This window comes from Cavenderia fasciculata, assembly GCF_000203815.1.
Source record: "Cavenderia fasciculata unplaced genomic scaffold Scf_Dfasci-G-o-80e12.f1-5, whole genome shotgun sequence".
Classification (NCBI taxonomy): domain Eukaryota; phylum Evosea; class Eumycetozoa; order Acytosteliales; family Cavenderiaceae; genus Cavenderia; species Cavenderia fasciculata.
In genome coordinates this window covers 440,031-458,490 of record NW_004457735.1, presented here as the reverse complement: position 1 = coordinate 458,490, position 18,460 = coordinate 440,031, and the positions used below count along the sequence as shown (strand labels likewise).

The window sequence follows — 18,460 nt, the reverse complement described above, 5'->3', positions numbered from 1 at the left end:
TACAATTATTATTTTGGTTTATTATTACTACCATTGTTATTCGATTTGTTTGAAGGTAAACGAACATAAAATGTTGGTAGAGGAGTACACTTTACATTTAAATTATCACGTGATAATGAAGATTTAATGTTTTGGAGCATTTTAGAACGTTTGGTGTGATTTGACATTTGTTGGACGACTCGTTGAGCAATACCGTGTTGGAGATAGGTAATGAAACAATATCCCTTTTCCCAATGTGCATCAACCGATTCAATCTTTCCCAAAGATTGAAATAAATGTAGTATTTTAAGTATACGAACTTGTCTTTCTTCTTCATCTGTTAAATCATCAAATTTAATTCCACCAATAAATATCTTTTTCATACTCTTATTATTACCATTACCATTCTTCTTTTTCGTCTTATTAGTTGATGATGATGATGATGGTAGAGTTGAATTATTATTATTATTATTATTTATTGTTTTCTTTAGTTGTTTCTTTTTCTTTTTAATTGATTCATTATCACTATCATCGTCCATATCAAACATTCCAGTTTCATTATTAAATGTTGTTGTTGTTGATGAGGATATATCAGAATAAGAAGATGTTGTGTCATCATTTAATTGGTTCATTTCCATCTCTTGATCTTCATCATCCATAATTTCACTCCATGATTTAATTGGTTGATTGTCTTCCAATACAGGTACAAATGGGATAGTTAACCCACCACCACCATTATTATTATTGTTATTAAAAAGATGATGACCTCCATTTACATTTGAATGGATATCACCAAGACTATTACCAAAATTCGATTTGAATGGATATAAAATGGAAAAGAGTGCACATAGATGATACTCTTTACTTGATTTTTCAATAAGTGTAGGTTGTTGTTGTTGTTGTTGTTGTAATAGTGACGGAGATGGTTGAGATGGTTGTTGTTGTTGTTGAGATGAAGGTGGATATGAATAACTAGTAGTTAGTTCATTTCTATTTTGTTTTGCTGTGGTGTTGCATAGTTGCTGTTGAAGAATAATAGGTGGTGATGAGATAATGATTGATGGTGTATCACACAAATTCATATATATCTTCCTTCTACAATACTACTAACTACTACTACTAGACTGACTGAAATTAAGAAATTTAAAAGAAGAAGACTACGAAGACTAAGAGACGAGGAGGAGTACTATTTAGTAGTTTGAATGCTTATACTGTGGGTTGGTTGGTTGGTTGGTTGGTTGGTCGAGTGGTGGGAGGCTAGGGCTAGGGTTAGGGGAGGGTTTGTTGAGGGGGTTTATGTAATTTTTCTATCTTTACATATCACATATATATAAATATAAATATATATATATACGCCGATACAACAATAATAATAAAAGCAAAATTAAGTTGTTAAGTACTAGGCAAGCAAGTGCAATGGTAAAGGTAAAATGACAATATCAGTTAAATTTCTCACCCATGAGAAACAGAAAAAAATCGTATCGATCGATTTTCCGTCTCATCAACCTTCATTTTGTTATGCGATGTGAGTGCAATACAATAATAATAATAAGTAGCTATTATTATCATTATCCCATTAAAATAATATATACACACAGACACACCGACAAGATATCTTTTTTTAGTAACTTTAATCATAATGGGTGGTGTACATCAAACGCGATCGATGGAATATAATATAAAGACGGTAGGTCGGTCAGTCGAACTACTCTGAGACAAGACAACAGATCTATTCGTTTTAATTGTCTTGCAAGACAAGAAGAATGAGAATGACAAACTTGTCTCTTTGTTGGTAGGTACGGTAGTTAGTACTATGCAGTCTCAAGTGTTCACAGAAAAATTACCGTTAAGTAAAAAAAAGTGTCAAAAATTGGCTTTTTGTCAAAACATGTATGGTGACATTGAGCAAGGAGGGGGGGGTGGGTCAGAGTGTGAGTTGGTCGTCTTCCAACTCCATCAACCAAACACCCATTTTTATCAATAAAGAAAAATGTTTTTTTTGTTTGAAAAAGCATTGCTCTGCTGCTTGATTTTAGAGTGAGTGTTTGTAATATTATTTTCTTCTCTTTAGTATCTTTTATTCTCTACCTACCTTATTTATTATCTGTTGTAATAGTATTCATTTTCTTTACCGAAAAACAAATCAAAATAATCTTTTAAAAATGGTATTATCACAACAACAACAACAACTAGTTAGTTTGTTAGTTAGTTAGTATTACGACGATGACAATAATAGATTAGATTTAGGAATGAAAGCATTCATCTTCTAAAAAGTTAGTGGTTATGTTGGACATGAATGTATCAAAGAATAGATATATATATATAGATTAGGGTACTGTACAGACAGACAGACTCTCTAAACAACAGAAATTAGAATAGAATCTATTATTATATTATAGTCATCGTCGTCATTACTACAAACCAACCAACCAACCAACCTACAACGTGACAAAGATATACTAATTCATTACTTTAATATTACTTTATATTTATATTTATAGTCCGCATCAAACGATCAAATCCAAGAATGTTTCTCAATCTTTGACAAGGATAATGATGGTAAGGTTGCCATTGAAGAGTTGGGCAGCTGTTTGCGTTCACTCGGAAAGAACCCAACCAACGCTGAACTCGAAGCAATCAAGACTGAGCTCAACGCCGCCTCTTTTGACTTTGCCACCCTCAAGTCTGTCTACACCACCAAAAAGATCAAGTCTCCATCCGAACAAGTAAAGGAAATGAACGACGCCTTCAAGGCCCTCGACAAGGACGGCAACGGTACCATTGGTGACGCTGAATTGAGACAATTACTCACCACTTTGGGTGACTATCTCACCACCGCCGAAGTTGAAGAAGTCATGAAGGAAGTCGAAACCAACTCTGACGGTACCGTCAACTTCCAATCTTTTATCGAAATGATTGCCAATGGTTACCCACTCTCTTCCTTCTAAAAAAGAACTGTGTGTGTCATAACAATTACCTATATATACACTTTTTTTTAAAAACACTATTACTATAAAATAATAATATATACAAAACAAACAAACAAAAACCCCCTAATAACTTTGATGATCTAAAAAAGATCCTTTTTTTTATCATCATTCTACCACCCACAGACAGACAACAACAAACGCCTATTACCAAAATAATAAATAACAATATAAAACTGTACAATCTTTAATTTAAAAAAAAAACCAATATCTTTTTTTTTTATTCTTTTTTATTTGTTTCTTTTTTGAGGAGACAAAAAAATAATCTTTCTCGAGGATTCTTCCCATAAGGTCAAATTTGACCTTTTTCTTCTCTTCTTTTGAACTCTGTTAGAGAGACTTAGCATTCTCAAGGTGTCGTACTGCAATCAAACCTCAAACTCAAACTTTTAATTGAAAAACCCCTCGACATCTGTTCTTTCAATTTCTTTTTTATTTATTAGTATTTACAGTGGATGTTTTATTTATCATATTTATCTTATTATTATATTATTATTATATTATTTATTGTTGTTATTGACCAATAAATGCCGCAATGAAGAGATCACCACATGAATAAATGATGATTGAAAAGAATATTGATAATCCGATTGCATAGGGAATGGCATCACCCATTGAGTCGCGTGACGATGATTCAATACTAGTTGTTTTGGTTTGGTTTGTTGTTGGAGAAGAGGTTGAAGTTGTTGCATAATGATGTCCATCTTCTTCCAAATGTTGTTTTCGTAGTTTGTCATAGGTATCCAAATGACTGATTATATTCTTTTGTAGTTTTAGTGTCTTTTTAACTAATTGATTGACTTCTTTAACATCAACAATACCATTATCATTATTATTGTCATTATCTTCTTCGTCTTCACCATCTATATATTCATCACCATGATCATAATCATATTCATGATCTTCTTCAGTTGTATGATTGATTCCTCTTCTTTTACGTGGTGCTATATGACTATTACTACTACTACTTGTAGTATGATCGTGTTGTTGTTGTTGTTGTAAGATAGATGCATGTCGATGGTCATAATCCTCTTCTGTAGATGATTCATCGTCATTATCTTGTTCACTATTCTCTTCAAATGAGCTTGTTATCTCCTCATCCTCTTCTTCCTCTTCGTCATCTGTTTCAATTTCCTCTTCAACATCTTCTTCCTCTTCCTCTTCCTCCTCTTCTTCTTGTCGTTCCTCCACCACCCTAGGAGGAGGTATTTGTTTTGGTCTTCTTGCCATGATGATGTGTCTATAAATAATGTATGTTATTAATAATCCTTTTGAAAAAGACAATAGGATCGATCAATTAACTAATTACACAGAAGAGGGTGGTTTTCCAAATTTGACAAAAACAATAAATTCAATTGAACTTCATATCTTTCATAAATTTATATTGTAGGTCAATCTGAAGCTTAAAGGGGTCGACTAGATTCATTGAGGATTGATTGTCCAAGGATATCACTATCATAGTGTCAACATTTTTATAAACAAAGGAATGGTTATGTGAATTTTAAATCATTTAGTTTTCACCACATAGTTCCATTCCATCAAATAGGATAAGATTAAAGAGATTTTTTTAAAAATTACCATATTTACTATATTAACCAAAATCAAGGGAGGAGCAGGTTACATCATCTTTTGAATAAAAGTAAATAGTAACTTTGAATATTTTTGTTCAAAAGCCGTTTGTCGGTTTAAAAAAAATAGTTTTCCAGGTTTTGATTTTTCAATAGTGGATCTGTTGACTAATATGGTACACAATCTTTTTCGGTTTTCACAATATGATATCATTTTGGCCTCTTCTAACGTCACAATGTGCACATTTGAATTATCAGGGTTCTGCCTTGAAAATATTAAATTTAATAAATTAAAATCATTAACTTCCATCTATCTCACCGTAGGCTTCCTTCCTTCTATCGATAGGCGAAACCGTAAACTACTTAATAAAAGACTCTGCTCTGCTGTTTTTCAATTGAATTGTTCATTATCATAAATTATATAATTACATTTATTTTATTTATTCTCTATATAATATTTATTTAATCACATATCTATAAATACTCAACTTGGATTTCTTCCATTCACTTTCATTCAATCAAAAATATTTATTCAAATATACTTAACATTTTAAAATTTCCCTAAAAATGAGATTTGCAACATACATTTTAATCCTTTTTACCATTCTCAAATGTGTTTATTCAGGTAACTAACTATCATAATGACTCTTAATAATTAACTACCCTTTCAAAAAATATTAATTAATCCATTTCTTTTTTTTTTTTTGTTCTTAATTATTTAGATGAAGTAAATATGTTTAGTGGTAATTTTGGAGGACAATATCTTACACCAGCAGCTGCTAATCCAGTATCTGGAAAGATTGATTTAAATATCACTAAATTGGATGGAGAGTTTACATTCAACTATAATTTCTCTCTAAAGAATTTGGCTGGTAGAACCGTTGCCAATGGAGATGTGACTATACATGGCCCAACAAAGGTTGGACAGTCATCAGATAGTTTCAAAATTCCACTTTCCTTTACCAACACTTCGGCATCTGCCAATGTATTGGAAGCCTATGGAACCACCAAACTCAAGTTCAACTCCAAGGAAGCCATGCAATTAGGTGCAGTCTTGCCAACCGTCACCACCAACACCACCGATCAACAATTCTATGTACTCATCAACCCATTCACTGAAAAGAGTGCAATTGGTCGTGCCCAACTAGTCTTCCAAACCATTGACAATGAAAAGGATAATGGTGGAGGTGATAACCCATCATCTGAATCATCTGGTTCAACTGATTCCAATTCTACCACCTCTTCATCAACTTCAACCTCATCAACTGAAGATTCCTCATTTGCAGTCTCTGAATCATCTGATAATACACCAGATCCACAAGTATCCGAAACACCAGTCGCTGGCAATGAAACATCATCCGATAGTTCAGATGCATCATCCATTTCAATCCCATTATTTGGTTTACTTTCAGTTGTATCTTTAGTATCATTGTTAATGTAAATAAATTAAATCAAATCGAAACAAAACAAACAAATAAAACAATAAACAAAATATATTAAATGAATTTAAAAGATAGATAGATAGTATATAATATGATATGATATGTTATGTGTATGTGTATGATGTTTCTAAATATTCACGACTGTCTCCGATCGTGTCAGCAACTTCTAATCCTGAAAATCGACGAACTATAAAATATTTATATTTAATTTAATTTTAGTTTTCAAACAACCCTACTCTCATCCTCTTGTGTGGTGGGTTGCCAAGAATCCTTTTTTTTATTAGTTGAATTTGTTTGTTATCTAATTTACTAGTCACACAACTTCATTCATTCATTCATTGTATCAATAAATAAATAAATATTATTATTTGTATATATATTTGTAAATAGAAATAGAATTTAATAAAGATAGATAGACAATAGACATATTGATAGATATAGATAGATTAAGAAATGGCAGTTAATTTATCAGTAAAAGAACAAGAACAATTCATCATGTCGCTTGCCGATATGTTTCAAGACATTGATGTGTCGACTGTAAAGGATGTGTTGACTAGAAACAAGTTTAACATCTCTGATGCTACCGATGACTTGCTCAACATCTCGGACGCACAAACCAAGTCGCGTGAAGAGGAAAAGAAGAAAAAGGCACAGGAAGAAGAGGAACTGAAACTCATTCAAAAGCAAATCCATCAACAACAGCAACAACATCAATCTGGAATCGATTCTCATCCATCATCAGTTCCTCCTCCATTTGTTACAAGTAATCACCACAACAATAACAATAACAATAGTAATATAGGGTATCCTGATATATTCCGTCCACAACCTCAAGTACCAACTGCACCACCTGCTGCTTCTGCTCCATCGGTATTTGATGATCCGGTCGCCAAACATTATTCAACTTATAATAATAATAATAGTCATAGTACACCTACTCCAACTGTTCCCGTTCCTAAACCAGCTCCAACTCAATTTGATAATTATTATCAGAGAATATCACAACTTCAACAACAACAACAACAACATCAACATCAACAACAACAACAACAACCACAATCGCCATACTCCAACTTTTCGGCTCCACACCAACAATATCAGTCGTCACCATACTCTGATCCATTTACAGTGATTCCAAACCAATCTTCTTCACCACCACAACAACAACAACAACAACCATCACCATACCATAGACCACAAATCTCTACATTATCACCAACTGTATCTAAATCACCAGCTGGTTATATTCATAACTTCCCTCCTTTGACTCCCATTTCATCAACTCAACAACAAAGTACATCTGTCATTTATCCAAATGTACCAACTCAATCACCATTGAATGAAGATGAATTTACTTCACTTTCATCAACTTCTTCGAGTTCTGGATTTGGAAATAGACCTGTTGACGCTGCTTTCTATACTCCACTCGAGAAAGCAAACAAGAGTAATCCACCATCATTGTCAAACTCTGCATCAGGCATTGTTAACAATCAACAACAACAACAACAATCTCAATCTCATTTGGTTGAAGAGAATGCTCAACAAGCTTCAGAAATTGAATCAGTAAGTTTTAAACCAAAAATAATAATAATAGTTTTTGAAAACAAAACAAACAATTTATTAATATCTATCCCTTTTATATTTATTTAGTTAAAGAAAGAATTGGAATCATTTAAAGCATCACAAGAATCATTATTGGAAGAGGTTGCAGAAATGAGAAAAGAATTACTTTCAACTTTTAATGCCAAGGAAGAAGCTCAAGTATCTTTGGAAAAAAGTGAGGCCAAATACCAACAATTGGATGAAGAGTATGCCGCTGCAAGAGAGGAACATCGTACTCGTGAATATCAATTTGGAATCAGATTGGGAAGAGAGAAAACAAAGTACTCGGAGTTACAACAAAAATTCTTCTCATCTATTGAGCTTGCCACCAAGGATTTTAGAAATTTCATTGATCAACAAGAAGATGAAGATAGCATGTTGGAAGATGAAAATAGTTTATAAACTATAAATCCAAATCATTTTGTGTACCCTTAGTGTTATTTATCTATCCTTCCATCCATCCGTATCCCCTTCTCCAACCAACCAACCAACCAACCAACCAAAAACGTGGTTTTTTTTTTGTAAATAAATAAATAGATTTTTTAAAAAATAATAATATATACATGTAAAGGTACCACCCCTTCACTTTCTATTATTTGTATAATATCCTCTCTCACTCGGTTTTCATACTTGAAGACAATGGAATTAATTTTTAATGTAGTTTTCTGTGAACATTCATTTTTGGTTTGAAAATTCATCAATCAGGTTTCGAGAATTTAAATAATCATTCAGTAATCAGATTGTAGTTGTACATGTATAGTAATAATAATAATAATACAACTACAAGATAGATAGATAGATAAAAGAATGACAAGATCAAAACCATTTAGTGGGAAACAAAAAAAAGCACAATTACAGGCAAAGAAAGATAGAAAGAGAATAGAGGATTCAATAGAGATTGAAAAGGATGGAAATATATCATTGTGTGACAAGAGAAAGCTTGCTCAAAAGATATTAGAGAGAAGAGCAGGTGGTTTAGCTGCAGGAGGATCTTCAACATCAACATCAACCACTTCAGTAACAACTACACCAAAAACCAAAGTATTAAGAACAAGAACAAGTAAAACAGCAACTAGTGATGATTCAAGAGAGATCAATCATCATCATCATACAAGTGTATTAAAGAAATCAACCACCTCTGATGAAGATGAAGACGATGAAGATGAAGATGAAGATGAAGATGATGAGGACGATGATGAAGATGAAGATGAAGATGAAGATGATGAATATGATGAATCAGAGGAAGATTATGAATCAGAACAATTGGAAGAATCAAAAAGAATAACATATAAAAATATAGATATATTATCACAACAATTAAAAGAAAGAGATATGATACATAATAATAGTAAAACAAAACAAAGAACAAGAAATAATTTGGTGACAATCTTTGAAAAAGAATCAAGAGATGATATTCAAAAACGAAAGGATATTGGAAAGTTGCCATTGGATACAAAGTTTCGTGAACGTCCTTGGGAGATTCTCGATGAACATCGATTCGACGACAAGGCAGAAGATAGCGGCAACTATATTGATATACCTAAACGTCCGCTATGGGATTTTACAATGGGCAAGGAAGAGGAAAAGAGACAAGAACAAATCATGTTTAAAAGATGGTTGGATGGTATCGCTGCCAAATACGATACGTCTAGATTAAACTATTTCGAACATAATCTAGAAGTGTGGCGTCAATTGTGGAGAGTATGTGAACGTTCAGATATCATTCTTTTGGTCACCGATGCTCGTTATCCCTTGTTTCATTTCCCACCTGCACTCTATCACTATATCAAATATGAACTTAAAAAACCAATGCTTATGGTTTTAAACAAGGTCGACTTGGTCGACAAACGTATTGTCGATGCTTGGATACACTATTTCAACACCAATTATAGTTGGGTCAAAGTCATCTGTTTCTCTTCGTTCAGACCTCTCGACAATGCTCATCAAGACGACATGGACATTTCAAAGAGACGAAAATTCAAACGAGGAAGAAAAAATTATGGTTTGGCTGGTGGAAAGAAACAATTGGTTGATGCTATCCTTTCATTTGGTATAGTTAAAAAAGTTTAGATATTACTGAAATTGAAAATAATTCAATCCCAATAATAATAATAATAAGAAAAATCAAGATGAAAAAGATGATACAGAGGATGAGGATGAAGATGAAGATTATTCAGAGGATGATGATTCTGAAGATGATTCAGAATCAGAATCAGAATCAGAAGATGAAAAAGAAAAAGAAAACAATTAAAATTACAACAAGAAAAAGATGATAAAGAAGAAGATAAACCAAAAGGTAAGAAGAACAAGACATATAATAATTATATTAAATATATTAAATATTAAATATATTAAATTTATTAATTTCTATTTCTTTTTTTTTATATTTAGAAAATTGTATAACAATTGGAACAGTTGGGCATCCAAATGTTGGTAAATCATCATTAATTAATGGGTTAATGGGTAAAAAGGTAGTTTCAACATCTAGAACACCAGGACATACCAAACATTTCCAAACCATCTTTTTAACAAAGGGAATTGTATTGTGTGATTGTCCGGGTTTGGTTTTCCCAGCTTTGGATAGACCCAAATCGTTACAAGTGTTGTGTGGGTTGTATCCAATCGCTCAAGTACGTGAACCATACTCTGCTATTAGGTATTTGGCAGATCGTGTTCCCATTGAGAAGGTTTATGGTCTTCAACACCCAGATATCGAGGATGAGCCGGGTAAACCACCCGGTCCATGGTCTCCTTACGCCATTTGTCAGGCACTTGCTAGAAAACGTGGTTATTTTGTTGCCAAGAGTGGTAGAGAGGATGTACATCGCGCTGGGTTGGAGTTGCTTAGAGACTGCGTCGATGGCAATATTGTTATTTCATGGCCACCACCCGATTTTACAAAGGAAAAATATCAGGAAATCATGTCGGTCAAACATACTGATTATCTTCAACAAGAACGTGACAAGGAGAGAGGAGGACCAGAGGTTAATCTCCACATAGAGAGAGTTGAAAAGACAAGAAGTGAAAGAAAAGAAGACAAGAAAACAAAAAGAAACAAACAATTGGCATCTGCACTAGCCAACCACGATTCAGATTATGAAGGTGAGATGTTGTCTTCAGATGAAAGTGAAGATGACTATAGAAAGAAAAAAGGGTCATCCCATCAATCAAAACAACAAAACAACAAAAAATCAATTCTCAAACAATCACCTCCATCACCTCCACCATCAGGTGTCTCTACAGCTGTCAAAGGTAAAAAGAAATTAAGTGCCAAAGCTCAAGCCTATGCTGATAAATTGGCAGAGAAACAAGAAAAAGGTGGAAATCATAGACAAATTTTATAAACATTTAATAATAATAATATTGTACAATTAGATTACATAAAAAATAATAAAATGATATAGTTTTATATATTAGATACTACTTTATAATTTAATATCAAAAGAAAATGAAGATCACTTCAAGAAGATCTCATTGATTTTTTCACTGGAGATTTGGTAGAATTGAATGGTGTTATTCAACCATCGTCAACGAGCGATGAATTTCTACTGATTGGAGGTAATATTACTGATGTTGGTGAATCTTATATTCCAATCATTTGGTCCTATGTAGTCGTACGTATTATTATTGCCAAACCTAAAATTATATTATAAAAAATTAATTCAACAAGAAATATTCTTTGCTGTTTTTCACTCGTACGCAGACCAAGAATCTTGTCCAAAAGTCATTCATAGATATAAAGTTTCCACAATTTGATTACCAATGGGATGATCAAGTCGCATCATATGATTCAATTAACAATATAGTTTACCTGAACGCCGAATTAAATGGAGATTCTGTATTGCTCAAATTTGATTTTAATCAACAAAAAGAGTAACTATATCATGACATCTTTGTTAATTATTGTTGTTTCCTTTAATCTTTGCAAAAGATTAGAGATCTAATTGTTATTATTATTATTATTATTATTATTATTTATAGAGATGTAATAACTTTACCAGTTACAAGTAACGGATTATTCATTCAATCATCGTACAATGAAACAACAAATACATGTTATATGGGGGGACCAAACCAAGTAGCAAATCAATACGGACAGATGGTATTTGTCATATATAACTCAGTGACTGGAGATATGACATCAAAGATCATTACATTTGATGTTCCCAATATTTGCTACTACTCAACCGAGATGTATCAATTTAACTCCAAGTTTTATGCTGGACTAAATGCCAGAGGTTCGCCGTATAATTGTCCATCATACATCTTTGAAGTGGATATTGTTGGAAACAATTCGAAATTACTAGCCACCATCCCAAACGGTGACTATGTTGAAATCAATGGTTATATGAATTTTGTATTCAATGCTGTCAATGGGTAGCTATGGTTACATCAAATTTTCTAGATTATACAAAGCTCGAAATATGTTTGGTCAATCTCAATACCTATGAAGTTGACCTGTATGCTATACCTAATGCACTTGTTGATGAAATAGGCAGAGAAGTATTTAATGACTCTATCCTAATTTTAATAAACCGGGAATCTAGATTTATCGAAAACGAATATCAAACTATGATTGCACCGAGTTATCAGCTGCATACCAGTATGAACCATACACAATTAGGGAGTTTTGTTCCTTCCTTTCAAAAATAAAAAAACCTGATACTCTTTTCTATTTAATTATCTGAAAAAACTTCTATAATCAGATTCATCTGAATTGCAATTCTAAAAAGGTAAAGTCTCGATAACTTTTTCTCCTGATTTAGAAAGTATTGATACATATATTAAATCTATAATAATGACAGAAATGAGAATAGACCAAAATATATAAATAGTCATTTTTGGGGATAGTTAAATATATACAAATACAACCAATCAAATATAAAATACAACAAACATGTTATTCAGTAAATATTAATATTACCAACAACAAAATTCAAAAACAAAAAAAATTGTTTATACTAATTCTTTTGATTAAATTAGAATCATTGACCAATTTATCAAATCCATCAAAGGGTATGAAGGGTTCATCCTGTGTGACCGCCGTATCTGGTGGAGTCCAAAGTGAAAACACTATTGCCAGAAGGGGAAGAGGTAGAAGAGGTAAAAGAGGTGGTGGTCATGGTGGAGGTGGAGGAGAGGAAATGTTGATATCGATATCGATATTGACATTGACATTGATATTGACTTTGATTAAATGGTTAATAGTCTACTATCATATCCTCTCTTCTAGAAATCCCCAAACCACCCATTTTGATGGCTCTAGCTTTTACTATCTATTCAAAATCATTTTCCATAACCATAAAAAAAAATAATAATAAATTATTGTTTTGTATACAGTATCTCTTGTGTTGAAAATAATAATAATTTACAAGCAAACATTATTTATTATCGATTCGAATCGATATATGAGGTTTGTTGCTGTGTGTTGTTGTTTGATGTTGTTAAAGTTGTTTGAACTACTCTACAATATGTTGAAGTAATTGTTGGAATCTCTTTCTATATCTTGCAGGATCAATTGCTGATATTTTATTCTATAATAAAAAAAAAAAATATTAATAAATAGAATAGAGGAGAACGATATTCTATTCTATTTTTTGTTTGTTTGTTTACATACAGAATCATGAACCAAAGATTTAAACATATTTTCATATTTCTTTCTAAAATCATAAGTTGTAAAGATATCAATGATTGCAATAAAGTAGACTTCTTTCTTGTCGGATGACAATATGCCACCATAGTGTTGATTAAAGATGGGGGCTGTTCCACCCGACTTTTTAAAGAATCCTTCATCGAGAACAGTAAAGATGTCCTTGGAAAGATGGTCATCCGAGGCAAGTGCAATGGGTGAGTATTCATCGACACGATGAACACCAACCAACAGACTGTAATCGCAAATATTGTGAGATTCTAGCAGCTTTGTATCGTGTTCGATCTGTTCCATCAATGGTGCCTTGAATCCTGGTCCAATGGTTATCTTTCTCTTAAAATCCAAATCTTTAAGTGCCATCTCGGCATTTAAATTGCCGTCATCCTCTGCTGCCGATTGTTCAACGTGTCTTCCAACAGTAGATCCCTTCAAATCATACTTTTCATGTATTGGTAGAGGTGTATAGAATAAATTATTCATTACTAAAAATCTATAATCCTTTGCTCCAAACATACTAAAAAAAATTAATAAAAAAAAGAATAATAATAATTCTTATTATCTATTTTCTTCATACCTATAATAACCAAGAGTTTTAGCTAATAAACTATTTGGATATTTTGTTAAATGTTGTAGATAGGATGGTAGGATTGTCTTGAGGACAGTTTCTTCATTTTGAGGTATGGTTTTAATTAAATAACGACCTTCATTTGATCTAAAGAAACTGGATCCACTTCTTCCACTACTGACAACTTCACATAGATTCGAAAGATTACCCAACAATAGATTACCAAATATCTTTTCTGGTCCCAATGAAAACATAAAATATTTTGAATCAATTTCTAAAATCTCCCTAATTCTTTTAAATGGGAATGGTGAATGATCTTTAAATGTCCATCCATTACTAAATAAAAAGAATTAATTAATTATTTGTTTTAGTTTTTTCCTTTTTTCCTTTTTTTTCTTTTTCTTACTATTTAAATTCAACAATTAATTCAAAATCTTTTTGTTTTAATGGTCTATTTGGTAAAGTAATCGTTTCACCAATGGCTCTTCTAATACCAATCATAATAAATTGCATAGTTTCCCAACTTTCATGACCCAATGTAATTTCCTTTCCTTCAAAACTCATCCACTTTTTCAGTAGATTGGTTTCGCGAATACTTTGCTTGACGGTCGTCGAGTCGGCGGTATTGCTGTTAGTGTCACTTTCAATGACACCCATACTTTGAATAAAAAATGAATGTGACATCATGGCTTGTTTATAATCTTCAAATGTAATCTTGGCCTCAAGGTTCAATTGCTTGGTATATTCTTGTGGGTGGTGGCGTGGTATGTTTTCCTTGGCCATTAAACTCTTTAAATTGGCTGGTAAGGATTGTGACATTGCGGAATGTGATGATGATGACGACGATTCTTGACTCGTCAAAGTTGTTGTAGAGGAAGAGGAGGAGGTTGAAGTTGACTTTTTATCCATTGAATTCAATGCATTGGCAACAATTGACGCAGACGAAACACTATTTGTACTATTACTACGATTCAATGTTGATGATGATGCAGCAGCAGTAATTGTTGTTGTTGTTGCTGCATCTATATTAATAGAATCAGACTCAGCCTCTGGTAGAGAAGAAGTGATACTACTATTATCAGTTACAGAAGACTTTGGTAAAATGGGAAGAGAAGATGCTTTGAGAGCAATAGATGGTGATGGTGAAAGTGAAAGTGGTGATGAACAAGTTGAAGAGTTGGTTGATGATGCTGGGTCTTCCTCTGGAATGGATGATGAAGATAATGACAATGTTCGATGTAGACTGAGAATAGATTGATCGGATCGTTGTAAATCAGATCGATTCGGTCCCTTTGATCTGACAAATCCAGTTGGGATAAATTTGAATATCAAAGTCTCTGGGAATACACGCTCTGCTATTTTCTGGGGTGACATTATTTTAATACTCAAAGCAGATAATGATACTTGAATCGATTCCACTACATAAATAAATTCTCTAAGAGTTATATATCCTCTACGATTAACATCCAACATTGAAAATGCAACTAAAATTAAATAAATTAAAAATTAATAAAGTGAATGTATATATTATATTTGTACAAATATTTACAATGAATTTGTTCATCAAATGAACTATTTTGTAAAACTGATACTCCACGTAAAAAGTCCTTTAAATCCATTTTACCATCATGATTGGAATCGAATGCATTGAAAAGAGCTTCATAAAAGAATTTTGATTCACTAATAAGTGAACCCAAACATTGACCAAATTCCTTTTGATGAATACATCCTTGTTGTTCTTTATCCAATTGATTAAATTGATTATATAAACTTTCTAATCTTTTTCTATTAACTAATAAAAATAAAAAATATTGATTAAATAAATATGAATATTATATTATAATATAAATATATATATATTTCATACTTGATTGTTTTAATAAAGGTTGTTGATGTTGACCACTTGCAGATAAATATTCATTGACTGAGCTTGTTAAACTTCTTTGTTGTTCTGATGAAGTACTACTACTGCCATTACTATTGGTCGATGAAGTTAGATCTTGAGGACGATTTTGTTTGAGGATCATACAACTCTCTTGGAGGATTGCCCTCTTTTTACACTTTGGATGAGCAATGTAACCACAAGCCTCACACGAGAATCCTTGTTTACGAAGTCCCCATAAAAAGTATCCACACAATGAACACCATGTAGGTCCTTTAAAATCAGTCAATACAAATAAATGTGGATAAAAATTATCTATATTGAACAAAAGAAGAAATATTTGTTAGTTGACATGGATGTTAATTGTCTTTTCTTCACTATATACATACGATGATGAATTTTAAGTTTGTCATTCTTTTCCTTTAATTTCTTTTCTATTAATTGGTATTGTAATGAACTATGTTCTTCCTTTTGTTCATTATTATTATTATCATCATCATCATCATCGTTGTTGTTATCTGTATCGTGACCATGTTGGCAATCTTGACCATGTTTATGTTTATGACTATTTACATTATTATTATTTTGATTATTATCTACATTTTGAGGATCCTCTGATTCAACCTCATCATCCTCTTCATTGTATTGGAATGATTCGAGTGATTGAGCAAAGCCACACAAGAAATAAAACAAGTCTGTCTGCTCGGTCATTTTAGAGGCGTCGAGTGAATTGCCCGTGGCACCACCAAGTACACAGTCGGCACCATTTTCAACCAACGTAGTGACGATAGTACGGTGACGTCCAATCACCGCAAAGAACAGTGGTGTCTCACCACGCTTGTTTTGGATATTAAGCTGTGCACCGTGATCAATGAGGAATGAAACCACCTGCATACTCCCGAAAAAGCATGCACGGTGCAGAGCAGTCTCACCACGAATCGTCTTGGCGTCGATCGGTGTACCCTTGGCCAAAAGTAGTTCGAGGATAGCAAAGAATTTGATAGACTGTGGTTTATCAAATGTATGACGTGCTAGATAGTGTAGTGGCAGTGTACCGTCCTTGGAGATGGACATGACCGCTGCACCCTGCTCAATGAGCAGTTGACAGATATCCAAGTTGCCAGCAAACGCTGAAAAGTGTAGTGGACTCCACCCCTGCGTGTCTTTACTGCTCGTGTCGCTGTTTCGCTCCAGCAAGTACTTGATGAGCGGTACATCTTGTCGCTCGACCGCCACATGCACCGGACGCATACCAGTCCGCTCGTCCATCCACTCTACCCATCCATTGTCTGGGAACTGCTTGGCAAAGGTCTTGTCAAGAATCGATACAGAATTCTCACAATACAATACCCTAAACAACAAGGCAACTCTTCTCTGTCTCCCAATACCAATCTTTGAACCACCATCAGATGTACTTGACCCAAATTCCTCCAATATCTTGTACGTTGTAAATGATTGTTGATTATTTATAGTATTACAATTATTATTATTATTATTATTATTTGGTGATCCAACATGATGACCACTACCTTGTTGTTGTTGTTGAGATGGTTGAGGTGATGGAACAGCTCCACCACTCCAACCAGCCGATGATTTCATTTGTTCACGATTATGGTTGTTATGGTTGTTATCTTTATCCTTTTGAGGAGTAGACTTTGTTGGTGTCAATATACGAGAGTTTTTAAATGTATAGTCTGTTGCACTATAGTCAAATGGAGAGACAGAGGCTGACAGACCACCTTCAATCTTTACCATCTTTTTAGCCAATTTTTTGTACAGTTGCAAGAGAAACGAAGCAGAGAATGTCGACAGACCACTCTGCTCGACCTTGTCCATATAGACAGCCTTTAAAATCTCCCAATTTGCAATAACATCCTCTTTGGTAGGTGACGATGCTATGATATATCCATTCGAGTTGCCGTCATCTAGCAGGAGTAATATTCTATACTTGTCATTCCACCAAAGTGGTCCAGAATACCTTTGAACTTGAAATACCTTGTTTAGATTATTTAATAGTTGTATTTGCTGCTGGTGTTGTTGTTGTTGTTGTATATCTATTACTGTTGATACTGACAGTGATGATGATGATGATGATGTAGTTGGTGGTGTTGGTGAAGACTGTTGAATGACAAGAGAACTCAATGGCAAACTAGTCCAGAATAACCAACTACCTGATATAGTTGGTTGACATATAGTCATCCTATAAACTGTGTGACTCCTAACTCCTAACTTCCTTGTGTCCTTCTAATAATTATCAATTATACTATACTATATTATTCTTATGAGAGAAGTTCTTCTTTTATTCTTTATACTACTAGTATAATCTAATATTCACAAAAAGATAATGATTAATATCAAAGACCCCTCTATCTTTCTTCTTCTTCTTTCTGTCTCTCTCTCTCTAGTGTCTGTCTCTTACAATTAATATTAACAATAATAATAATTCAATGAATGAAATAATATATTATATTGTATTACGATAGTCAGGTGTGAGATTAAGATATTAATTTGTTTTTTTGTTTGGGTTTGCTTCCTTGCGCTTTCTGTGCTTCGATGCTTCCTTCCTTGCTGAAAAGTTTACAAAGTCGGCTTGTGTCTTTCAAAATTAACAAATAAATAAAATAGATAAGTTATCTATCTATCTCTATCTCTCTATCTCTATCTATATATAACTGTATGTAGTAAAACAAATGGTATTGTCAAAAAGTCTCCACTTGACTTTTGAACTCAATTTCACGTGATGGTTGAAACAACAAAAAAACCGTACCGTTCCACAAAGATCCAA

The 18,460-nt window shown here is 33.1% G+C and overlaps 7 protein-coding genes across 7 annotated transcripts; 4 read left to right on the top strand and 3 right to left on the bottom strand.

Moving 5' to 3' along the window:
- Nucleotides 1-8: 8 nt before the first annotated feature.
- On the bottom strand, nt 9-1,061 carry DFA_04999 (RNA-binding region RNP-1 domain-containing protein; the record flags this gene model as incomplete). Its single annotated transcript, XM_004360663.1, has 1 exon — nt 9-1,061. One exon carries the CDS (start codon nt 1,059-1,061, stop codon nt 9-11), a length of 1,053 nt encoding a protein of 350 aa, XP_004360720.1.
- Nucleotides 1,062-2,141: 1,080 nt separating this feature from the next.
- mlcE (essential myosin light chain) lies at nt 2,142-2,927 on the top strand (the record flags this gene model as incomplete). The annotated part of the gene is made up of 2 exons (XM_004360662.1): nt 2,142-2,171; nt 2,481-2,927. The coding sequence occupies 2 exons, from the start codon at nt 2,142-2,144 to the stop codon at nt 2,925-2,927; spliced, it is 477 nt and encodes a 158-aa protein (XP_004360719.1).
- A 552-nt stretch (nt 2,928-3,479) lies between these two features.
- DFA_04997 (uncharacterized protein) lies at nt 3,480-5,038 on the bottom strand (the record flags this gene model as incomplete). Its single annotated transcript, XM_004360661.1, has 2 exons — nt 3,480-4,206; nt 5,019-5,038. The coding sequence occupies 2 exons, from the start codon at nt 5,036-5,038 to the stop codon at nt 3,480-3,482; spliced, it is 747 nt and encodes a 248-aa protein (XP_004360718.1).
- A 63-nt stretch (nt 5,039-5,101) lies between these two features.
- DFA_04996 (uncharacterized protein) lies at nt 5,102-6,264 on the top strand (the record flags this gene model as incomplete). Its single annotated transcript, XM_004360660.1, has 3 exons — nt 5,102-5,159; nt 5,257-5,971; nt 6,261-6,264. The coding sequence occupies 3 exons, from the start codon at nt 5,102-5,104 to the stop codon at nt 6,262-6,264; spliced, it is 777 nt and encodes a 258-aa protein (XP_004360717.1).
- A 165-nt stretch (nt 6,265-6,429) lies between these two features.
- DFA_04995 (uncharacterized protein) lies at nt 6,430-7,980 on the top strand (the record flags this gene model as incomplete). The annotated part of the gene is made up of 2 exons (XM_004360659.1): nt 6,430-7,539; nt 7,627-7,980. 2 exons carry the CDS (start codon nt 6,430-6,432, stop codon nt 7,978-7,980), a joined length of 1,464 nt encoding a protein of 487 aa, XP_004360716.1.
- Nucleotides 7,981-8,385: 405 nt separating this feature from the next.
- Nucleotides 8,386-12,893, top strand: gnl1 (guanine nucleotide binding protein 1; the record flags this gene model as incomplete). The annotated part of the gene is made up of 8 exons (XM_004360658.1): nt 8,386-9,628; nt 9,842-9,874; nt 9,970-10,830; nt 11,071-11,196; nt 11,313-11,451; nt 11,560-11,921; nt 11,984-12,181; nt 12,562-12,893. 8 exons carry the CDS (start codon nt 8,386-8,388, stop codon nt 12,891-12,893), a joined length of 3,294 nt encoding a protein of 1,097 aa, XP_004360715.1.
- A 144-nt stretch (nt 12,894-13,037) lies between these two features.
- PIPkinA (ankyrin repeat-containing protein) lies at nt 13,038-17,874 on the bottom strand (the record flags this gene model as incomplete). The annotated part of the gene is made up of 8 exons (XM_004360657.1): nt 13,038-13,112; nt 13,196-13,742; nt 13,803-14,129; nt 14,200-15,277; nt 15,343-15,585; nt 15,661-15,990; nt 16,065-16,706; nt 17,016-17,874. 8 exons carry the CDS (start codon nt 17,872-17,874, stop codon nt 13,038-13,040), a joined length of 4,101 nt encoding a protein of 1,366 aa, XP_004360714.1.
- Nucleotides 17,875-18,460: the final 586 nt, after the last annotated feature.